General features: G+C 46.0%; 1 protein-coding gene across 10 annotated transcripts in view; it reads right to left on the bottom strand.

Moving 5' to 3' along the window:
- Positions 1 to 18,275, bottom strand: part of AAK1 (AP2 associated kinase 1) — a 108,704-nt gene that overhangs the window by 49,831 nt on the left and 40,598 nt on the right. For all 10 annotated transcript variants that reach the window (XM_083453742.1, XM_083453740.1, XM_083453745.1 and 7 more), the window contains 9 exons: positions 17,628 to 17,746; positions 17,055 to 17,163; positions 14,370 to 14,512; positions 11,883 to 12,004; positions 11,230 to 11,311; positions 7,798 to 7,930; positions 6,894 to 6,997; positions 5,091 to 5,170; positions 947 to 1,083 (listed from right to left, as the gene is read on the bottom strand). In XM_083453742.1, the coding sequence (XP_083309868.1) occupies positions 947 to 1,083; positions 5,091 to 5,170; positions 6,894 to 6,997; positions 7,798 to 7,930; positions 11,230 to 11,311; positions 11,883 to 12,004; positions 14,370 to 14,512; positions 17,055 to 17,163; positions 17,628 to 17,746 (1,029 nt within the window). The remainder of the gene's footprint in view (positions 1 to 946; positions 1,084 to 5,090; positions 5,171 to 6,893; positions 6,998 to 7,797; positions 7,931 to 11,229; positions 11,312 to 11,882; positions 12,005 to 14,369; positions 14,513 to 17,054; positions 17,164 to 17,627; positions 17,747 to 18,275) is intronic.

The raw sequence follows: 18,275 nt of genomic DNA, 5'->3' as shown, positions 1-18,275 counted from the left end.
TTTCACGCTGGGGAGGCTTGAGGTTACCGGGCGCAAAAGGAGCTTTTAAGCTCTCCATCTTGCTTACTGGGCAAGGCCCGCTTTGCTGCAGGGGCTCAGGGAGCACAGAGGACTCTTTCCACCTCGACCCGCTGGCTCCAAGGGTTTGGGTATGTGTGATTTTTGTGTATACGTGGAACCCCTTGGAACTGAGCCACCGCATATGACTATGAGACTTTGAAAAGCTGGCATCAGTGGATCAAGTTCATCCATTTTGTTGAATTAATTAAACTAAATAGCTTTAACTGGGGTTTTAATAAATGTGCCGTATAAATCATTACTGTTTTGAATTCTATTGTGCTATTGTCTTCCTTAGTGGGTTGTACAAGCCGCTATTCTGAAATAAAGCTTTTTATAGGGTAGAGTAAGGGGCACTAGGGGACATGGGTGTCGCTGTGGGTTAAACCACAGAGCCTAGGACTTGCCAATCAGAAGGTTGGAGGTTCAAATCCCCGCGACGGGGTGAGCTCCCGTTGCTCGGTCCCTGCTGCTGCCAACCTAGCAGTTCGAAAGCACGTCAAAGTGCAAGTAGATAAATGGGTACCGCTCCGGCGGGAAGGTAAACGGCGTTTCCGTGCGCTGCTCTGGTTCGCCAGAAGCGGCTTAGTCATGCTGGCCATATGACCTGGAAGCTGTACGCTGGCTCCCTTGGCCAATAAAGCGAGATGAGGGTCGCAACCCCAGAGTCGGCCACGACTGGACCTAATGGTCAGGGGTCCCTTTACCTTTTAAGGGGCACTGGGGATGAGTCTATGGCACCAAGGGGGCGGGGCCCCAAAACAGTTTGGGAACCTCTGGTCCACACGAGCAGCAGAGCACTCAGAAGGAAGCCTGCTTGGGCAACTTTACCCATGAAGAGAACGAAAAGTAGGTTAGGAAGTAGCCCGCAGTAGGGGTGCACTCTCACCCTGTGCTGTGGGCCTCTTTCTGGGAGTCAGGGCAGGCTGGATGGGCAGGATCCCCGGGTTTGGTTGTGTCTGCCCAGCTTTGGGTCTTTGGCGTGGGGTGATGGATGTTTCAGTCGTGGGGATAGGATCTGTCAGCCTGCAAGAAGGAAACATGGACACAAAACTAACATTTTAGAGGAAGACAGCATAGTGAACAGCCTCTTTCCATGACACACCCTTTCATTGGAGGACCCCCACCTCACAACCTTCCAGTTGGCAAATGCCTCCAGAAACAGCCAACCTCTCCCCCCCCCCGAAAAAAATCACACACAGAAAGAGGCGACCACAAGATCCATGTTATGCACGACAATGGCACAAATTACATAAAGCATGTAATTTTAAGCAACTCTATGCATATTTTCTCCTAAACAGCATAATTCGTTCCAGCTGTAGAACTGGGGTTTTGCAGCCCTAGAAGTTTAACTGCAGAATCCCAGGTATGCCTTTTAGGCCCTCAGAGCCACTAAGTCATGCGAGTTGGCACTAGTGCAGAGGAGATACGGGTAGCAGTAGAAGAGCAGACGCTGAAAGCCAGTGTGGTGTAGTGGTTAGAGCAGGGGGAGGCAAGGTTTACCTCGCCTGGGCCAGTCCACTCCAGTGGAGACCCTTCCGTGGGCCTGATCGCACCTGCGATTTTTGGCATCTGTGTCTGCGCAGACGCGATTTCCAGCGCCACGGAAGCGAGTCCCTGCGCAGTGCAGCACCGGTTTAGTGCAGCGCGCAGGGACTCACCAAGTGGGCAGCTCTGTTCGGGGGCGGCTTGTGGGCCAGTTAAACGACCCCCGTAGGCTGCTTGTGGACCATGGGCCTTAGGTTACTGACCCCTGGGTTAGAGTGTCAGACTAGGGTTTGGGAGACCAGGGTTTCAATCCCCATTTGGCCATTAAGTTCAATTGGGATGACCTTGGGCCAGTGGCTGCCTCTCAGCCTAAGCTTGGGGAGGTTAAATGAGGTGGGGAAGAACCATGTATATGTTAGGATATTTCCGTTCCACCTTAAAAGGGAGCAGGCTTTGAGTCACAGAGTCTGCGTATTTCCTGTTTTCACAGGATATTTCTGTTGTGTCTTTGCTTTCGTTTCTCTCTCTCTCTGCCGGAACTCTGAAGCAGGCAGTCATGTTTTTCTTTGTTCTGAACAATGCTGAATAAACTTCTAAATAATGCTCTCCTGACTGCATCTTTCGCTGTGCATTATCTGTTGATAGAGCGTGCATCGGCTCTGGAATGTGGGAAGCTATTTCTGGAGCTCCTGTCGCTAATTGCTGATACTGCGTGTCTACGGGAGATCGATGGATGTCCGGAGACGACGTGGAGTCATGATGGACTTTGTCTCCCTGGCAGTATCCCAACAGTATAACCCCCTTGAGCTCCTTGGGACAGAAATGCAGTAAATACTTTTTAAATACTATGGAAAAATGAAACACACACACACACACACACTAATCACAGAGGTAGGTTGGCTCAATAATTACTTTGCAAAAGAAGCAGGTGGTGGGGAGGGCAGAGAGAAAGAGCAAATAGCTTGATGGGTGTAGAGGGGAGAGTGAGGCCAGAAGAGGAAGAGGAGCAGAGCCTGGGAGAAGGGAAGGTGAAACTAGAAGTATTTCAGAAAACTGCTATACTGTTTTGTCTACTCAGCAGACATCCAAAGCCCACAATAAGAACCACACCATCAAGGCAGAAGGTTCAGGAGCAACATATCAGATGGTCCCATCACTGGGTACCCTTAAGGCAGAACCCAAAAAGCGGGCTTGCAAAATCCACCTGGCACAATTAATAAAGTCTTGCCTGTTGCATCACTCCCATCAGCCATCACGACCGCCCCACTCAGCATGAAATAAAAGGCCGGTTGGCACATGCTAAATTCAATTTGTGAGCAGAAATGTTGGAAACAATACACCATCTGCACTTTTAATAGGTTTGCAGACAAGCAGGCCAAAGGGCCCTGAGCTTGCCTGGCAGTAGCTGGCAGCCTCAGATGCAACTGTTTATGCCGGAGTCATAAAAAGAACTGTGGTCCAGTTCTAAATCACTTTGGTTCTCTTCCATTACCACGATTCTACAATTATAGCTGTGGGGAACATCTTTCAAGCAACACTTAAGCAATCCACCCCTTCCGGTACCCTCATCCCTGGCAAAGACAATACAAAACTAAAATAAGGGGCAGGTGCACCACAGGGGGAGGAAAAGAAAACAACAAGCCACTGGCTCAGATACTTCAAGAAAGTGAGACAAAGCCTGCAGCAGGCAGAAGGAAGCAGCTTCTCAAGGAAAGGAATGAAACAGAGGGCTGTATTCTGTGATAAGCACTAGAGTTCAAGGATGGTTTTGATAGGCAAGGAAGAAGAGAAGAAGAGTTTGGATTTGATATCCCGCTTTATCACTACCCGAAGGAGTCTCAAAGCGGCTCACAATCTCCTTTCCCTCCCCCCCCCCCCACAACAAACACTCTGTGAGGTGAGTGGGGCTGAGAGACTTCAGAGAAGTGTGACTAGCCCAAGGTCACCCAGCAGCTGCAGGTGGAGGAGCAGGGAATCGAACCCGGTTCACCAGATTACGAGTCCACCGCTCTTAACCACTACACCACACTGGCTGTAGCTCAGTGGTACAGCATCTGATCTGCATGCAGAAGATCCCTGGATCAATCCCTAGCAGTATTTCTAGGTACAGCTGGGAATTTCCCCTCCCTTAAAGCCCATGAGAACTGCTGCCAGTCAGTTTAGACAACACTGAGCTAGATGGGCCAATGACCTGATAGAAAACAGCTTTCTCTGTCTCTATAATAACATGAGAAAGGGTGGCATGGACAGGAGGTCTAGAGCAGGCAAGCCAGGTGGGAGAAAGATGAAGGAGATTAATAACTTTAGATTGGAAGGGGGGGGGGGAGTTTCATGAGATCTCAAAACATTTACAAGATTGTCCACAGGAAGCAGGACTGAAAAACTTGGGCAGGGGGGAGGCTATGAGGAAATCGCCCCAATTCCACTTCACATATAGAAAAGTTTGATTGTTTGTTTAAGTTATCAATTTTTAAATAGTTAAAGAAAACTCTCAAGGTGGTTGACATTGTTCTCATCCTCTTTGTTTAATCCCCACAACAACCCTGTGAAGTAGGTTAGGCTAAGAGGCAGTGGCTGGTCTAAGGTCACCCACACAGAGAGCCCCGTGGCCAAGAGGGGATTTGAAGCCTGGCCTCCCAGGTCCTAGTCAGACATTCTAACTACTTCATGAGTAGGTAAAATGTATTAACTACACCACACTGAGCAAAAAGAGAAACAACACAAAACAATAAATTGTCATTTAAATGCAGGTTAATATATGCCTAGTTCCTCTTTTTTACACTGGATAAATGGAACGTGGATGTTCTTGCATTTCTATTTCTACACTGTACTCTTTTCTTATATTTGTTTTCTACGAAACTTGGAAGAGAATAAATACGTTTAACATTGAGGCAGGTGTATATGAACTCAGGTGTGGTCTTTTATTTGTTTCACTCCAAGATTCTAGAAGCTTCCCCGTAGTCAAAATGTCATTAATCACTTCTGAGAGTGGAACTACTAATTAGGGATGGAGAAAGATTTCATTCACATTTTTAACTGGCTTAATTCACACATCCTGGATGAACATACAGACTGGAACATAACTAACCTTCTGATTAAGTTATGTTTTAAAATGTGTTCGTTGAGATAAAATGCCTATTTAACTATGCATTTCATGATTAAAAAACATGTTTAAACACATGTGACATAATGGTCTCCTTCATTCTGTTCCATTATTTATTGATTTTAACCAAAAGTTTTATGGGTGGCTTCTGTTTTCACTGACGTGTTTCTTTGAAGTTTTGGTTCTAAATGTTGTATATACATTATCCTTTTCCTTTATAAAATTATCTTACCAAGTTCATGTAAACTGTACAGAGATTTTGCCTATTGCGGTAAGTGGTATATACCTATTAGTGATTATGACTGACTGATTTTTGAACTCAGGTTCCAGCGCTGCAGTATGAAATGGCCCCAGCTCTCCAGAATGCTTAACTCTCTTAAGCAGCACTGCTAGCCTTTTACAGTCTTTTGCCATGGTCCATGGAAGAGTCAGGCACCCTCACCTGGCTTTTGGCTGGCTCTTCTTAGCAGCAGCTTCACTCGCTTTCACTGGCTCTGGGAGTTTGGCAGGGATCGGAGAGTTCTGCAAATGGAAACCCACACAGAGAGCAGAAAATGACGGAGGGCTGTCAGAGGCACCGGAGAGCAAGAGGCAAACTGAATGGGGAAACTTAAAGCTCTCCTAGGCTTCACTTCATGGGTAGGTAAAATTTATTAAGATACTTAAGAAATCCTTGGGATGAAAGAGGAGAAACAGCACCAGGGACTTTTCCACTTAACAATCCCAAGCCAGACAGAATTAAAACACGAAACCCTGGCAATATTAGCATAGAAATTACATGATGTCTATTTATTTCTATAATTGTAGTCAGGCAAATGTTTATGGTGGTCAACTGTATTTATTTATGGCCTGCTTTACAGGGCTGCCCATTCCAGAGCAGGTCACAATGTATTAACATGCAAAATATTGAAACTATAAGGCTGTAATATGAAACAAAACACATCTGAAAATAAAATAGCAGTAGCGATGTAACACCAAAAGGACAAAAACTGCTACTACCACCAACGTATTCTTAAGTAAAGAACCATACAAATTCAGTACAGTTCATGAGAAAGTGAACTTAATTTAATTTGTATGATTTCAACCATTTGTATGATTTCAACCAAACATGGTTGAAAGAGGACTGGCTAAAACTGTGCAGCTTAAACCCAAGCAAGGCAGAGAGCATAAAAGCCATTTTTGCACCGGGCCCACTTGGGGTTCCCCAGTACAGATAAAGCTTTAAGCTCTCTGCCTTGCTTACCAGGCATTAGCACACTGGTTCTGGGTTTGCTCTTGTGCAAGATCTTGCAGGGCTGTCAGAGTTCTTGCAAGATCTCACCTGAGCATTCCTAGCCTTCCAGGGTCCTACTCAGCAAGCAGGGCAGGGAGTTTAAAAGCTCTTTTGTGCCAGGTAACCCAAGCGGACATGGCACAAAAAAGTTTTTAAATTCCCACCTTGTTTGCTAGGCTAGGCCTGCTCGGCGTGTGGGTTTTGGGAGGGCAAGGCATACTCACTCTCTCCCCCTCACCCACTAGCCATGCGGAAATACCAAGGCTTTGGGTATACAGTGGTGCCTCGCAAGACGAAAAGAATCCGTTCAGCGGGTCTCTTCGACTTGCGTTTTTTTCCGTCTTGCGAAGCAAGCCCATTAGTGGCTTAGCGGATTAGCGCTATTAGCGGCTATTAAAGGCTTAAGGGATTAGCGGATTAGCTGCTAAAAGGCTATTAGTGGCTTAGCGGGCTTAGTGGATCAGCTGATAAGCGGCTTAGCGATCAGCTGTCAAGCGGCTTAGCGGCTTGGGAAAAGGGGGGGGGGGGAAACCCCGCAGGAACTCGCAAGACATTTTCGTCTTGCGAAGCAAGCCCATAGCAAATTCGTTTTGCGAAGCACCTCCAAAACGGAAAACCCTTTCGTCTAGCGGGTTTTCCGTCTTGCGAGGCATTCGTCTTGCGGGGCACCACTGTATGTGATTTTTGTGTATACACAGAACCCTTGGAACTGAACTCCCTACATAAGATGCAATCATACTGTACAGAGAAAACACACCTCCCCATGCACTAAGCTAAATTGTTGTGGTTTCCCTCCCTTTTGTGTTGTCTTTTGTTGCTTCCTGGCAACCTCTCAATAAATTACTCCATGACTTTTGCAGGCCCAAAAATAGTCCTGGAGGAAGAGGAGGACTAAAGTACTTGTGGGATTATTTTAGGAATTCTTGTATGGTATTTTGCCCCTTCAGCAAAGAGGGATCAGGCATCACTCACCTGTACATTCTGGACCGGACATTCCCTCTTAGCGAGCTTGAATGCAAAATAGGAGACCTGGTAAATTTCAGGTCTCTTGTCAGGGTCTGGTTCCAGCATATACCCTAAGAAACAGAAGACCTATTAGGCTTCGGTGGTGTGGCATTTAGGTATGGCATAGGAGAGACAAGAACAAATCTTACTCAATATGGATATTGATATGGATGCTGGAAAACTCAGCCCACAGGAACTTGCATAGCTTCCAAAACCCAAAGACATCCCACATTGCTTATTAGCCTAGTTCAGACACCACGGCAAACCATAGTCTACTACTACTAGAAGGAGCCTTAGAGACCCGTGGGCTTGCCTGCTTCTCCTCTCTAAGAGATTCAAAGTGGTCTTACTTAATGGCTTTGGAGTCTTGGAAGACCTTCTAAGGTGGGAACTATTTGGTACATTGCTATAATCTCCTCCAAGCTCTCCATAAAGGGAAAACACCTGGCAGAGACGAGAGGGACAGGGCAGGGGTGCGAAAGACTTGAGTTTGATGGATATGGAGCAGACCTTACTCCCCCCAAAAGACTCTCAAAACTGTTTATTCAGTTAACCCCTGCCCCTTTAGCATTTCCCAGGCTGGTGTCCTCCAGATGTTTTGGGCTACAACTTCCATCTACAACTACAACTGATGGCAGTTGTGGTAGAGGCAACAGTGTGGGGAGAGTTGAATCAATATAAGAGCATCTGATGAAGTTCACAGAAGTGGGCACCAAAATAAATCTCCTAGACTTGTGCCCAAAACCTTTGTCCTTATAAACAGAAGTATTCTGGGTACCATACCCAAACACCTGGCAGGAGGTAGGAGCAGTTTCATGTTAGTTAGCTTTTCAAAACCAGAGTTGAGCTGTATTCCCCAATAGATACTCACGTATGAGGCAGTGCATGTCGTGAGAGTAGCGCGAGTTGTCAGGAATGGTGAAGTTTCCGTCGCAAATTGCTACTTGGCTCTCACCAAATGGCAAAGTAAAATAACAGAGTTTGTACAGCAAACAGCCCATGGCCTGAAAGAAGACGAAGAATTCTTTAGTGTGCTGTAGGAACAGAGACCAGGTTACCTCCGTTGTCATGTAAGGCCTTGCTGGATTCTAGTTGCAACAACAGAAAACAAACCTCTCTTGCTGACATGACCTGCATCAGATTTCAGGTCAGCAAAAACCCAGCCAGATTTGAAGCTAGGAATGTAGGAATTGCTGGCTCTGCTAGCAATTGTTCCAAGTTTGCCTCTGGTGAATCAAGATTGCTGTTTCTGAACTGGAAGAGATGTGTAATATCAAAATTTGCAATTCAAAGCTTATAAAAAAAAATTGGAGAAAAAATTATCCAAAACAGAGTACTCTGAATCACCAGACACTGCAGGCACACCAGACATCCACATGGCCAAACACATAAATCTTATTGGTGTGATTCCTTTTCAAAAAAGAAAGCATCACAAAAAGGCCTCAGTGTGAAGTGTCTACACAACGCATTTCTCTAGGCCAGTGTTCACTATCCTGGTGCACTCCAGATGTTTTAGACTACAACTATGAATGACCATGCTTGCCTGGGTGGATGCAGTTATCGTCCAAAACATGTGGAGGGCACCAGGTTGGGGAATACCGGCTTAAGCAGATGGCGCGAAGGAAGGACAGCCAATTCCTCCTCAAACGTAGACCATTGTTTGGTGTGTTTGAAACAGCCCCTGCCTGTTGTGGGTGTGTGGGTGTGGGTGTTGTTTTGCAAGAAGAAAACTCTGGGAAGCTAGCACCCCACGGACCCTAGATGAGAAGAGCAGGTCTAATCCCAACAACCATCATTTTCTACTATCTGCAGGTAATGATCTCTGTTACCTACTTTGGAGTAAGGCATTCAGTCTAGTTTTTCAAAAGCAGCATTTGCACATAAGATATGGGTCTTAAATTCTGTATCAATTTTTAAAGAAGTGAAAAGCAGTATTCAAGATATGCAAAAATAGAACATAGAAGTAGGATACAAGTTGTCTCCGAAAGAAAAACATGATGGCGGGTAAAGAATCATCTCAAAGTCTTTTCACGGGGGGGGGGCGTCCCTCAGTCAAGTGCTTGTATTGTGCTTCAAGGAACCTCTACATCCGCCATGGCCAGATTTGGCCCTCCAGATGTTTTGGGACTATAACTCCCATCATCCCTAGCTAACAGGACCAGTAGTCAGGGATGATGGGAATTGTAGTCCCAAACATCTGGAGGGCCAAGTTTGGCCATGCCTGCTCTACATGTTTGGTTTGAGATTAAAGAATGGAGGTGAAACTCTCAGCACAGTACATCTTGGAATTTTAAATGCATGACTGCAGGACACGAATGTTACATCCATGCCCCCCTCCGTCCATCTGCTTATTTGAAGGCTATGACTTGTTTATGCTCAGGAGTCTGCTTTCTGAATGCAGTTTCTCTAACTTGTGTAGATTTATATGTTATTGGGGTTTTTTATTGATAAAAAACCCCCATCAATAATAAGTTATCTATGAGTTATCAAAGAACTGGAAAAATCAGTAACAGAAGAAAATATTTTTGGCAAGAAATGGCAACAGAGCAATGAACAATCCATTATTAAAAATAATAAACTTAAGTGCTATTTTTGCACCCTGACGAAAGGATGTTCTAGCACAATTAGAAAACAAAGGAATAACATTTGATGCCACTTCCACCTGCCCACGCCCATGCAAAAAGGCTGTAGTTTTTACTTGGACTGCCTTAAGCGATTATGAGAATTGATTATTTTTTTTGTTTCCTAAGTCACTAGTGATGTAAAAAGAGCTCAGAAGCAGAATTTATGCTGATCACATCCTAGTCACTGGGAAGTGAATACAGAAAGAAAAAAGTATAGTGCAGCCATCTCCAACCAAGTGCCCTTCAGGTGTTTTGGACTACAACCCCCATCATCCCCAGTCATCATTTATGAAACCCAGAGATTTAGAAAAGGCCGGGCCTGGCCCACCCACCCATGTAAAATGCAATTATTATTATTGTTGTTGTGGTGTGGGAAGCAGTTAAATCAGATCAGCATGCTATTGCAAGGAATATACATGTTGTGGAAAAGAGAAATAAACCTGCTAAAACTTTGTCTAGAATATTAACTACAGGAGCAGATGATGAAGCAAACACCTCATGAATGAAACCAAAAAAATGGGACATCCAGCTGTTTCACAGGATAAAGTATGCAATTCTCACAGAGGCAGCCCTCCGCCCACTCTAGTCTTTCCAGGCAAACAAGTTACTCAAATAAATGCAATATGGTCCAGTTCACTCATTGGTTTTCTCTGCAAGAATAGATTAGATGGGGAGGTGGGAGACCAGGGTGGCGGGCCTGAGCTCTGTACTGGGCTGAGAGTTCTGCCTTTAGCACAGTGGCTGATCAGGCCCTTAGTGCATCTAGTCCTTTCTTCTAAAACGCAACTCAGGAAGCAGCCTCTTGGAATAATCTCCAAATGCTCATTTTGATTTATTAAGCCCCGTGCTATTCACAAGGGCTCTGGGGCGGGTTACAACTTCTAAAGATGAAAAGGGGGTGGGGGAAACCAGGGCACAAGAACAAATCCAAATTGCAATGTAAATTCGCTGCTAATTAAATATTTAAAAACAAATGTATATATAAAACCACATTAATAAAACATGCTACTAAGTATGCCTCGTTGCACGGCTAAATATACCCCACGTAACCAAAGGGTTGCCCAAAATGGAAAGTTTGCTGCCCTGAGATGTCAAAGGCTTGTGTAGATCAAAAGAGGGAGGGAATTTGGGTTGTAAAAGAGCCACTTTGATTCCATTTCTATCCTTGAGGAAGGTAAGAAAGTGACTGACTTGCAAGCTTCCAGCCGGACATGCTGTAGTGGAAGCAGGGCCGGCTTGGCCGTGAGGCAGGGTGAAGCAATTGCCTCAGCGTGGCAGGCACAGGACAGTTGAGAGTGGTGGCAGAGCTGGACCCAAAAAGAGCACACCACCTGCTGCCTTTGCTGACACCACTAAAACGCTGCCCACCGCCACTGCCATCTCTTCCCAACGGCCTCCTTTTACTCCCCTTTTTCTTATTGTCATTGTTGTGGGTGAGGGAGAAGGCGGCAGCAGAGTGTAAGGGTAGCATTGGTGGGGAAGGGGTGGCACTTTCTTGCTTTGCCTCAGTGGCAAAACGTGCAGGATCACCACCGAGTGAAGGGGCAGGTCTAAGGGACTGGGAACCATGGCAGACAGAAGACCACAGGGAAGGCCAGGCAACCAGGGCAAGAGATTTGCCAGTACAATTTCTAGAAAGCCACATGCAGGCAAGTAACTTCACAGAACCTTCTACATACCCAGATGTCTGCTCTTGTAGTAATCAGCTTGCCGCTATAGAGGTTGACCATTTCTGGTGCTCTGTAGGATAGTGTGGTGTATCTACAAGGAAATCAAAACTCACAGGGTAGCCGGATAAGTCAAAATGGTTTTATAAACTATGTGGTGTTTCCTCTACAACTCACATCAACAATTACTCTTCCTTGAATGATTTCTAGATCTAGAACTGACAGCAGCTCAGGGCAGTCAGAAATAAAGAGATTTCAAGATCGCATCACAGACTACCACAAAAAGAGGCTGCTGTTGAAAGCCAATAAATTTATAATTCGTTTGTTTGCTTTCTGCTCTTCACACTAAGGTTCTAGGGTGGGTTATAGCATTAAAAACAATAGTTAAAATAATTTAAAACAACTTACAATCATAAAAATAAGTTGGGCCCTAAAAACATACCACTTCAAGTGTCAGGGTAAAGGTTAGAAGCAGCCCAGCTAATTAATAACCCTCTTCTAGTTTTGAAACCACAATTATTAAGATTTAAACAAATGTTCCAAAAGCACAGAAACAGGCTGCTCTTTTTCTCTCTTTTGCATAGTCAACCAGCTATGAAGCTTTTCATGCAAAAGCAGCCCCAAGCCAGAGACAGGAGAGGCCCACTAAACCATCCCTCACTCACTTCTTGATTTCTTCCTCCACTGCATTCACTCCTTCAAGCTGAGGGTTCTGGAATTTGTTGGTGGCACTTCCAAAGTCACACAGCACATAATGGCCACGATCGTGCAGGAGGATATTTTCCACCTGGAAAGAAAAGGTGTGCATACCAGGATAAAGGAGAAACATAATTCATTTGCATAAACATTTCTCTTTCCACCAGCAGGAACCGGAAACGTGAACTTGGGAGCAGTGGTGGCAACTGTGGAAAGTGCCCCTGACTTCTGAAAGCCACAATCCCCTAGCCATCAAGTCCTACTTGGTTTTCCTCCCTGAAGACTTTTCCCCTGGTGACTGAGATATCGCCAATGGAGAAGGTCACAAGACCAGCCTTTCCCAACCTGTGGTCCTCCAAAGGTTTTGAAATACAGCTTCCATCAGCCCTCTCCCCCATGCTTCCACCATACAGTGGTGCTGGCTGCGTCTGATGGGAGCTGTAATCCAAAACATCTGGATGGCCTCAGGTTGGGAAAGGCTGCTGTGGACTATTTAGGAATTTTACAGTGGGTGTAAGGTTCTGGCAGAGCATTGCAACTGTGACTCCCTACATATCCCACTGCGCACAAAGGATTACCTCCGTAATGTTCTACAGATGTCTCAGCATTTATTTTTATGTTCTCACAAAGCTACAAATCCCCTCTTCCTAAAAACAATAAATGGAACTGATGCCAAGGCACACAACAGCAACTATTCAACACATTCATAGTAATAAATGATTGTTTCTACATTCATCTTGGGTGCTCCTCATTTGCTTGGTGGGAATTTTGAGAAATTCTGATTTTGGGAAATCGTTTCCCAAGAGCAAAGGCAGGAAACCTGTGTCCCTCCATATGTTTTGGATTACAATCACATCAGACCCAGCCAACAAGGTGAATGATCAGAATGATGGGAGCATCTGGAATGGCACCAGATCCTCTGGCCTTGCCTTAAGAGAAACAAATATATTTCACTGAGAAACTCAGATAAGCAGAACCTTTGACATCACTTAAATGCCCTGAAAGAGATTATGATCCCCTGATTTGAGAGGCTGGGTACACAGGGTCGTTGTTGTTGTTGTTTAGTCGTTTAGTCGTGTCCAACTCTTCGTGACCCCCTGGACCAGAGCATGCCAGGCACTTCTGTCCTCCACTGCCTCCCGAAGTTTGATCAAACTCACGCTGGTAGCTTCAAGAACACCATCCAACCATCTCATCCTCTGTCGTCCCCTTCTCCTTGTGCCCTCCATCTTTCCCAACATCAGGGTCTTTTCCAGGGAGTCTTCTCTTCTCATGAGGTGGCCAAAGTATTGGAGCCTCAGCTTCACGATCTGTCCTTCCAGTGAGCACTCAGGGCTGATTTTCTTAAGAATGGATACTTTTGATCTTCTTGCAGTCCATGGGACTCTCAAGAGTCTCCTCCAGCACCAGAATTCAAAAGCGTCAATTCTTCGGCGATCAGCCTTCTTTATGGTCCAGCTCTCACTTCCATACATCACTACTGGGAAAACCATGGCTTTTACTATACGGACCTTTGTTGGCAAGGTGATGTCTCTATAAGATCATCACTTAAATGCCCTGAAAGAGATTATGATCCCCTGATTTGAGAGGCTGGGGACACAGGGTCAGCCACTACCATAAAGATTTCTAAGCGCACAAATCCATGCACACCACTTTTCTGTAATTGTAGTGTTGATTACTTTGAGCGCTCACACAACTTGGAAGAGAGCCTTAAACACTGTGTAATAAATGTGATAAAGTCAAACACGCGCCCCCAAAACATCTGGGGAGCACCAGGTTGGGGATGGCCGCTATAAGGAGTCAGTGAGAGGCAAGACAATACCTACCAAGTGGGGTTCCACCAACTGCCCACTGACGACAGCTCAAGGTTAGTCAGAAACTGGTGGTGCAAAAAACCTAACAGCTCAAACGTGAGTGATAGGTAAAGGTAAAGGCACCCCTGACCATTAGGTCCAGTCGTGACCGACTCTGGGGTTGCGGCGCTCATCTCACTTTCTTGGCCAAGGGAGCCGGCGTACAGCTTCCGGGTCATGTAGCCAGCAGGACTAAGCCGCTTCTGGCAAACCAGAGCAGTGCACGGAAACGCCATTTACCTTCTCGCCGGAGCGGTACCTATTTATCTACTTGCACTTTTGACGTGCTTATGAACTGCTAGGTTGGCAGGAGCAGGGACCAAGCAACGGGAGCTCACTCCGTCGCGGGGATTCAAATTGCCGACCTTCTGATCAGCAAGTCCTAGGCTCTGTGGTTTAACCCACAGTGCCACCCGCATCCCCTAATGTGAGTGATACCTGTGCACAAAACTTGTTTTCCAATATCAGCAAGGTAGTGAAAAGGAACTGCCTGTAACACACCCAGTCACGAGGACCTATCACTGCTTTAATATCGAGGAGAGTCTCTGGGCACCAGAATACTATCCACACACCAAGCATCTCTACAAGGACACTGTAAGTTACCTTCAAATCCCTATGGACGATGGGCGATTTGCACTGGTGCAGCCTGGCCACGGCTTCGCAGGTGTCACAGAAGATCTGCAGGACTTCGCTTTCCGTGAAGCCTGTCTGCAAGCGCTGATTCATGAGGTTCACCACTTGGCCTCCTGGAAAGAGCAAAGGCAGAGTAAGAGAGAGGGAGAGCCAATATCAGGGGTGAGACACTGAGCTTTCTAAGAGGCTTTACTAACCACAAGGCACGCAAGGAAACATGGCAGCATGTTGGCACTGGGTGGTACCACCCCTTGGGGAGCAGTGGGACTACTGAGGGGCGGGCTAAGAAGCAAGGGGGTGGCAGGAGGCACTAGAGATGGGCTCCTTCAAACATGTTGCTCTCTTATGTACAACTGACAATGCTAGAGCCTAGAGCAAGACACATTCATTTCGTTTTTAAAGTTATACTACTCTTATATTTTCAAATCTATTTCCTTTGGTGACACTTGCTTGTATTTACAATTCTGCGTTGTCACAATATACCAATAACTGGGTAAAAAAACGTAAAGAACCCCTGACAGTTAAGTCCAGTCGCGAACAGCTCTGGGGTTGCGGCACTCATCTCGCTCTATAGGCCGAGGGAGCTGATGTTTGTCCGCAGATAGTTTTTCAGGATCATGTGGACAGCATGACTAAACCGCTTCTGGTGAAACCAGAGCAGCGCATGGAAATGCTGTTTACCTTCCACTGGAAGGTATTTATCTACTTGCACTTTGACGTGCTTTTGAACTGCTAGTTTGGTAGGAGCAGGGACCGAACAACGGGAGCTCACCCCATCACGGGGATTCAAACCACCAACCTTCTGATCAGCAAGCCCAAGGCTCAGTGGTTTACACCACAGCAGCACCCATGTCCCTAATAACTGGCTAGCAGCTATCAATTGCCTTATAAATTAGTTGCCACACATCTGTGGTAGGTGAAGGTTTGTGCATGTTTAGTAAGTAAGGTAAAGGTAAAGGTACCCCTGCCCGTACGGGCCAGTCTTGACGGACTCTAGGGTTGTGCGCTCATCTCACTCTAGAGGCCGGGAGCCAGCGCTGTCCGCAGACACTTCCGGGTCACGTGGCCAGCGTGACGAAGCTGCTCTGGCGAACTGGCACCAGAGCAGCACACAGAAATGCCGTTTACCTTCCCGCTATAAAGTGGTACCTATTTATCTACTTGCACTTAAGGGTGCTTTCGAACTGCTAGGTGGGCAGGAGCTGGGACAGAACGACGGGAGCTCACCCCGCCTCGGGGATGCGAACCGCCGACCATACAATCGGCAAGTCCTAGGCGCTGAGGTTTTACCCACAGTGCCACCCGCGTCCCTGTTTAGTAAGTAGTTATATATAAATGTTTTATGCATAAAAATCTTTTTCAGGCAATACCTAGCATCACCGGATCAGATTCATCTATTTTGAATTAACTAAATGAAACTGGATTGGATTTTGAATAAGTGTGCTGTTTTGAATTTTATTGTGTCATTTTCCTTAGCGGGTCATGTAAACTGCTATTCTGAATAATGCTTTTTGCAGGGTAGGATCACTGGGGGTGAGTTTATGGAACGAAGAGCCATTGCCTTATACTAAGTCAGAGCACGGGTTCACCTAGCTCATTGCTGCCTACGCTGACTGGCAGGGGTTCTCCAGGATTCTTTCCCCAACCCTATCTGGTGGTGCCAGGATTGAACCTAGGGCTTTTTTTGCATACACAGGAAATGCTCTATTGCTGAGCTATGGTCCTCTCTCTAAGCTCAGAGGGAGTGTGAATGCTCCCATCTCTGCAAATGAACACAGCTGCTTCTAAGAAACGTTTGGTGCCTCAAGAGGTTTCAGCCGCATGACCCAAAAGCTTTGCCCTAGAATCCCAGCACCCTATGCAGAACTATGCCTGCAGTCGTGACTTTCCTCCTGCAGGGCAACACAGCTCTAACACATTGAATAAAGGTAAAGGTAAAGGTACCCCTGCCCGTACGGGCCAGTCTTGACAGACTCTAGGGTTGCGTGCCCATCTCACTCAAAGAGGCCACGGGCCAGCGCTGTCCGAAGACACTTCCGGGTCACGTGGCCAGCATGACATCGCTGCTCTGGCGAGCCAGAGCCGCACACGGAAACACCGTTTACCTTCCCGCTAGTAAGCGGTCCCTATTTATCTACTTGCACCCGAGAGTGCTTTCGAACTGCTAGGTTGGCAGGCGCTGGGACCGAACAGCGGGAGCGCACCCCACCGCGGGGATTCGAACCGCTGACCTTTCGATCGGCAAGCCCTAGGCACTGAGGCTTTAACCCACAGCGCCACCCGTGTCCCAACACATTGAATAGGGAAGGGCTAAAAATTATTCTCCAAATCCCCATTTCAATCTGAGATGGAAAATAATCCAGTGAGCTTGCTTGTTCCTTTGAGGTGAGTTGTAATGAGCCTCCAAGGTTCTCTTCTAAGCATGGCTTGGTAATGACTGCTTGCCTAGTTGCAAGGTGGGGTAAATCTTGTGGGCTAGTATTATTTGTGAACTTATTTTTAAGGCAAGAATCTTTTTCCATTGCACCTTCTTGCATTGGAACAGCACTCCGATCTAGACAAACCTTTGAATATCTGGACATCGTGCAGGCCTTCTGAGAACAGGAGTCATACCATACAGGTTTGTAAACATGGCTCCACTGAACTAGTACACACCTCGGCAAAAATCCATGAGGATCAAGACTTCCCAGACATCCCCACTGCTCACAGAGTTTATACTGGAGTCAATATATCCAACAATGTTCTTGTGTCCCACAAGGTCCCTCTGGAAAAAGTAAGAGAAGAGGTAATGTTCACTGCAAGTCACAACCAGAAAAAATCTACATCTAAGTAAACAAACTTCGAAACAGAATTAAGCTACCTGCACATATTATGCCAGTGACACTTATCACTCTCTTCCTTTTACTTTGCTTCTCCTCATTCTCTGGGTATCCAATAACTTTTCAAATTCAAATTCACTTCTGCTACTTGATTTTTGGTTGTTCTGTATTTCTTGAATATCCTGGCCAAGCTCTGACACCTGAACTTCCCACTCTCACTCAAGTTACTCAGTTTAAAGAAGCACATTTTTAAAACAACAGCTGGCTTTGTAGCAGTGCTGACAGGAGTGGTTTTCTTTCCCTCTTAGATCTGTCAAACAGGAGGGCCCAACTTTCCAATCCATGCAATAGTATCTATCCAAAACATTCTGCAAGAACTCCCAGAGGTTTGAGTCCTGCATTGGCTTACCATGATCTGAATTTCCCGTTTGCAGACTTGTAGGTCGTGTTCATTGTTGACATACATTCGTTTGAGGGCACATTTCATTCCATTGCTGGTTCTCACCAGAAAAACAATAGCAAACCCACCTGCGGACACAAGATGTGCAAAAGTTCAGCTAGCAATTTTAAAGGATTGTCTGAAGGGCAAGCAATTTTGCTGTTGAAACAAAGCAGCCCTGACCTTGGAGAGCCATGCAGAAAATCAATCCAAGCTCTCTGGAAGGAGATATGGCTATCTAGGCAACCAAGTTCATCCTTGAATTAAAACTTGAGGAACTATCATACTGGAGACGAATTGTTTTTAGAGCATGTGAGCACAAGAATCCACCTCTGCCCAGTGTAGTTTGCCCTATATCATTTCTGCATGAGTCACTGTTCTGGGTGTGCCTCCTGGAAGTCCTGGCCATCTAAAACAATGACTCATGCGGCAACGCAATGGGTAGCATCCTCTGAAGGTGGACAATTCTGCAGAGCCCCTGCAATTGAATCACAAAGCCATGCCAGGAGAGAGAGAGAGAGAGAGAAAGTCTGAAGGGCAAAGTTTTTAATCAAAACATCTGTAGGGCACCAAGTTAGGGGAGGATGGTGTACGGTAAAGGACAGGTGGACAGGACCT

Source organism: Podarcis tiliguerta, assembly GCF_965153285.1.
Source record: "Podarcis tiliguerta genome assembly, chromosome: 8".
In the NCBI taxonomy this organism is placed as follows: domain Eukaryota; kingdom Metazoa; phylum Chordata; class Lepidosauria; order Squamata; family Lacertidae; genus Podarcis; species Podarcis tiliguerta.
The sequence above is the reverse complement of the archived record's forward strand: the minus strand, read 5'-3'. Positions and strand labels throughout refer to the sequence as shown.